Source organism: Saccostrea echinata, unplaced genomic scaffold (assembly GCF_033153115.1).
Source record: "Saccostrea echinata isolate AGI-Se365-2 ecotype Australia unplaced genomic scaffold, CSIRO_AGI_Sech_v1 ptg000030l, whole genome shotgun sequence".
NCBI lineage: Eukaryota > Metazoa > Mollusca > Bivalvia > Ostreida > Ostreidae > Saccostrea > Saccostrea echinata.
Genome location: NW_026889779.1, coordinates 31,754,954 through 31,760,953, shown reverse-complemented (window position 1 = coordinate 31,760,953; position 6,000 = coordinate 31,754,954). Strand labels below are relative to the sequence as shown.

Below are 6,000 nucleotides of genomic sequence, written 5' to 3'. Positions count from 1 at the left end.
CCAGGAGTAAAGAAGAAGATTTTTAAAGATTGCATTATTTTTGGTGGTTTTAGCCCCACCCCTCAGGCCCCAGGGGGGCAGGGACCATGAAATTCACAATTTTAGTTCCCCTTCACCCATAGATGCTATATACCAAATTTGGTTGAAATTGGTTGAGCGGTTCTAGAGAAGAAGTTAAAAATGTTCAAAATTTAACGCACGACGGACAACGCACGACGACGAACAAAAACAGATAGCAATAGGTCACCTGAGTGACTCAGGTGACCTAATAAAAGAGAGAAAATATGTTCCAGACAAGGATTTTATACAGATTTTATCCGCCCTAGACCTTTGATCTAGAAATTACTTCAAGGTCACTGCACACCCTCTACCCATGGGCAATCTATGGGCAAAGTTTGAGCCCGACTAGCACAAGGGGAGAGAAAATATGCTCTGAACATTGAAAATGGACAACATACTGATCACAATAGGGCACCTGCAGAGAGGGGCCCTAAAAAACAAAATGAAAATGCACCATTTCTTTCAGTTTATTTTTAATCAAGTTTCATTCACATATAGAAATAAATCGTTTTTCTCTTAGTTTTAAGAAACATACAAGAAAAATTACCAAGAAAAGCAGAGCAAGTTCTCTTTTCTAGGACTTCCTCGGTGAAAAATTATACTAATTGGGAAGAAAAATATTACAATAAGTGAAAGACTACATTATCTTCCCTTTCTGAAACAAAGCTTTTTTTGGCCAATCAGTGATACCCTCTAATTTTTTCAATATAGAAAAAAAAATTATTACCTGCTTTTTGATTATTTCATTTATTACTTTTATGTAAAATATGACATTGAATCAGTTGATAAAAACTTTCTGGCACTTATTCTTAATTTTCTGAACAAAAATAAAATAATTCACTGAAACAAATGATTCAAAGATTCTGAATAAATATGACAAAACAAAATTTACTCCTTACATTCATCAGTAAACATTTAAGTTACATTCAGCCCTTCATCATGAAAAAATAGTTTAAACATGTTAAATACCGGTAATTTAATAAAATATCCAGATTCTCCAATAAACATGCATGCATCAATATGGGAAAGGGCAATAACATAGAATAATATTTCATTACAATACTGTAAATCAAGATGAGTGTGTCAAGGTCATGTACAAGAGTTGGTCAAGGTCATTTACAATAACATAGTTTAACATTAACACGGTGTATTTTGTTACCAATTTGAATGTGTGTCATCAAACATTCAGAAAAGTTGCCTTCATAATTTTACATACATGTTCTAAGAATATGTTAATTACAGCACCCAGTGAAGGAATGGATTGAATTTCATATACAGTGAGGCCATTATATTTAAAGAAACTATGTACAATATGTAAAAATTAAATAAATCATACAAAAACAGTAAACAATAATAACAAAGATAAACATGTAAAAACTCAACAACTAAAATAGACTTCACACATGCATTCCAATAAGTCAGTACAGATATGTAAATTTAAAATGGACGGATTTTAGTCATCTTGACAAGGACGGCTAATACAATGACTCAAAGGCAATCCTCAACCTTTAACAAGAATCCAATATGTCACGTCAGTTCATAGTTATATTCTGACATATCTCCAAACACTACAGGGTGATTCTAGGCTTGATAACCTTAGTCTCTATGGATCACATTCAGTATCAACACTTTATAAAATAGGAGCATCCAATAATGGCAGTTTATTTTTCAACCTCCATTGTCAAAATCAGAACCTTGCCTCAACCTTTATCCTCTGACTACCAGATGTGTTATATGTTACAGAAATTCCTCTGATATACCTAATGATCTGGTAAATCCTAGAAACTAACAAAAATCCACATCTTTTGTAATATTATCTTTGGTATACGACACAAATTAATGCACTAAATCAGTCAAACAATACACCGATTAATTGGCTGATATCAATAAAGAAAGCACGGAAGAAATAGGAGACTTTTGTCGTCATCGCGGCCCCGACCGTACGGAGGCCTGGGAGCCGTATATACTCTTAGTCCGTTGGTTCACAAGATGGTGATGCTCTATTTCACCCTCTAATTCATAAATCTCTTGTTTTAATTTCGCATTCATACTTCGTATGGAATCTGAAAAAGTAAAAATCATATATATATGATATGCCACAACAAGTAAATAACAACAAGTAAATTATATGTAATAGAGGTTTCATTATGGGTGTTACTATTCCTCTCCTGCCATATAAACAAAACACAAAATTCTATCTGTCAATAAAACATGAATTTCTTCTATTGGATCATGCTATATAAAGCTGACCTGATGTGGAGACTTGGGAAGCCCGACGACTGTCATTATAACGCATCGGTGACTCTGAAAAGTAAACACAGCAGTTAGTCAACAAATGTCATGTTCTTCCCTTCTTATTTATAAAGACTTACTTTCAAGTTTGAATTTTAAAAGGAACTTTTTCTTTAAATATGATTGTATTAAACAAAATTTTCAGGTCTGTGACAGATTTTGAAATACATCACTCATGTTAAAGTATGTTAAGTGTTGTTTTGTTTGGGTTTTTTTTTTTTTTTTTTGTAAAAGTCTTAATATGAAATGAAAACATGGAAAATGTCACTTTTCATAAATGATAAAATAAACAATTTTAAATCAGACTTTCAGTGCTTCTAAGTTTTGTAAATAGTTTTCACAAAAGATGGTTTTAGTGCAAAGTATCTACTAATTGTGAACCTTTTTAAACAGTTTAATTTCAGAGTTTAAAAAAAAAAAGTGAATATGAAATTTTGCCTTGTAAAAAAAGAAGTGACAAAAAAATTATATCTGTAATCTGCTGTGCATTAGATACTTCCTAAATTTCAACCAATCAAGACCATTCTATCATTTATTAAAAACTGCCCAGAAATTATGTTTGAGGGTGTTTGAGAGTGTTTAGTGCATATAATGCAAGAGACAGTGTTCTTAAAACAAAACAATTTGGAAAAGCCACCCTTAACTGAAAAGTGTTTGAGTGCTTGTGTACTAGAAGTAAATTGCCCCACCAATTCTACTAAATGCATCATCGTCCTCGTCATAGAAGACTGCAAAACACACAACAGCTCATAAATAACAGTAGCCAACTCATGGAAAAGAATTCATAAGAATCTTTGATGATGCAATAAGGCAATAATAGTTTTTCTTTGATAAAATTTCATATTGTTAAATACATATCTTAAGGCATATGATATACTGTAGCTAATCACACTGCATTTCTGTATGAAAAAAAGCTGTGAGGAACTGCTAAATGGTGACAATAGTCCTACTTTAAGAATATGAAAAATAACAATTTTTATCAATGGAAAAAAAAAGTGTATCAAATTGCAATTCTACATATCATACAAAGTGCAGAACATGTTGACAAAGTGCTACAATACCAATGACTAAAAAAAAACTCAGTAATACATGTAACTGACAGCAAGACCTGCCCTTATTAGCTTAAGCAGCAGCTGAATTACCTCCCTTGTCACTCCGCAGCATTTTGATGTTTACTGGAAGCTGCATGTCAACAGAGCAGGATTAAAGCATCATAAAGGGGAGAAAACTCAGAAAGTTATCCAAAGTTATCCAAGAAAGTGAAAATACAATATCAGTAAAGACAAAAAAAAACCATGATTTTTGGCACATATTCTGCTAAAAATAAAGATCTCAAAGAAATGTTTCTACAGATAGATAAAAACCAACTTAAACTGACCTAAAGGAATAAAGAACTTAATAACAGCACAATGTCTGAGATGTACTGTTTGAAACTGCACACTTTGTATCTACCATGTCAGCACTCTCTAAGAACTTACTATCAAAGGCTGTATGAATATTACGAACATGAGGCATTTCAGAGTCAGAATCGTATCTGACTTCTGCTGTATATATATTGCGGGAGGATAAATTTGGCATACTACGACCAATTTTGTGTATTTGATGTAAACCAAGGCGACTGGGAGAAAAACGCGGAAACCTCCATGATTGTGGTTCCTGGAGTAAACTGTTGCTGGAATCTAAGAAAATTAAAGTACTCAAGACCTAAAGTCCTCTAGTGAAAAATATTCATATCATGTGGCACATGTAATTTTATGAACAAGAGGCCCAAGGGCCTAGAATCACCCTTCTGATAAATTGTATAACTCTAGTCACTGTGACCAACCAGGCCCAAAGACACACCAACTGATAAATGCAAAATTCAAAAAGTAAATAATTGTGACCTTCTTTCAAGATTCTTCAGATGCATCAACTGACAAGATTTTATGATTCTAGTCCTTATGCTGGGCAAAATATCGAAGTTTTAACAATATATCATTTTAGGTCAACTTTGAAGTGACATTGAGACCACATCCTTTGCCCTAGGGTGATGCTTTGAGTACAAAATGTACTTACTAATCTATAACTTATCCTCATTCTTATGTATATGTTTGGTGATCATCTGCCTAGTAGTTCTTGAGAAAAATTTTTTCAGCAACCACTACTTTGATTTTTATTTCCTAATTATCTCCCCTTATTTAGGTTACATCACTTTTTTCAGTACCAGGTATAAATGAAAGCCCTTGAGCTAAAGATACTCTGTGACAAATTTGATAAAAATTGGCCAATGGATTACGGTAGATCACCTAATCCTTGAGACACCTTAATTTCACGAGCTAGTATTTGGTATTCAAAAGTGAGACAAAATTTTCATGAATTCTGCATATAATGTACACTATTAAATAAAAATATATGCAAGAATAAATTTTTCATGAGCAGACTGTCTCATGTAATTAAACGATAATAAAGTTCTTGCAAATAAAAAATTTTTTACAGTATTATGGCCCACACTCTCAAAACTTGATGCACACCACACAAATTGCCATAGCATTAGCTCCTTGAGCTGAAATGTTTATCACTTTTCAAATGGGGAAAAAATTGCATAAATACAAAGGGTTTAGTTTCTAACCTTGTCTCATTGGTCCGTTTAGGTGAGGTGAAGGTCGTCCTCTTGGTGACATGTATCCATCATCAGGGTAACTACCAACTCCATTCTGCATATATTCTGGAGGTCTGTAGACAAATGAAATAGCAGTGTAACTTATGCTAAAGAGATTGATACAAAATAAAGCCAACTCGAGATCAGAACAAAGTAAACTAGAAATCAAATAGTAACTTACATATTGGCTGGTCTTTGTATGGGATCTGAGAGTCTATGAGGAGGGCGTTTGGGGCCACTGGGAGGTGTAGATTGTTTACCCCTCCCTGCCTGAGGTGAGGGACTGGGGACAAATTGATCTACCTACAATATTGAAAGATTTACATTGAACACTCCAATATGCACCAAATTTTTCCATCAAAAAAAATTATCATATAAATAATTTTTGATAATCTATACTTATAAATTAATAAATTTTGCAAATAAACTCCGAAACGGGTTCATCAGAGTTCTTACTAACTCCTCCAAGAATACACTAGATACAAGATGATGTCCGTAAACTATATTTAGATTTCACTCGCATAGTTAGTATCGTACATTAAATTAAAAGGCTACCCTCATTTTCTATGAACAGCCATGAAATAGCAAAAACATGAGTACGGTGGCGTTTCCGGTTGGCGGATCTAAGGTATTGGCAATTTTCAATGACACTGACAACAAGCAATCGTTTATTTGTTTCATAAAACGTCATCACTGAATTATTCAATCAAAACTTGATTTAAATGATATAAAAGAAATAAGTTGTGATACCCGATTAAAAAGGGAAATGTGCAAATTATTTTCGTCATTCACCGATCTTAATATTGACGGAAGCTTCCAGAACATCATATAGCATCGAGCCCGATGTTTAAAAAAAAACGAGGCTAAACATAAAAAAAGTTTATGTGTGAATGGTCTTTGAAATAATGGTAAATCATTGATAACACTATAAGTTTTGGATATATTTATAAATCGAAAGACTGTTACATATATGTAATAGGTTTTCCTAATAAATTTATCGGTAAACTTCT

The 6,000-nt window shown here is 33.1% G+C and overlaps 1 protein-coding gene across 3 annotated transcripts in view; it reads right to left on the bottom strand.

Moving 5' to 3' along the window:
• Nucleotides 1–521: 521 nt before the first annotated feature.
• The window catches only part of LOC133197723 (kinesin-like protein KIF12), a 45,595-nt gene continuing 40,116 nt past the window's right edge, over nt 522–6,000 (bottom strand). For all 3 annotated transcript variants that reach the window (XM_061333903.1, XM_061333902.1, XM_061333901.1), the window contains 4 exons: nt 5,172–5,293; nt 4,961–5,064; nt 2,311–2,364; nt 522–2,123 (listed from right to left, as the gene is read on the bottom strand). In XM_061333903.1, coding sequence (XP_061189887.1) covers nt 1,984–2,123; nt 2,311–2,364; nt 4,961–5,064; nt 5,172–5,293 — 420 coding nt within the window. In that variant the 3' untranslated portion in view covers nt 522–1,983. The remainder of the gene's footprint in view (nt 2,124–2,310; nt 2,365–4,960; nt 5,065–5,171; nt 5,294–6,000) is intronic.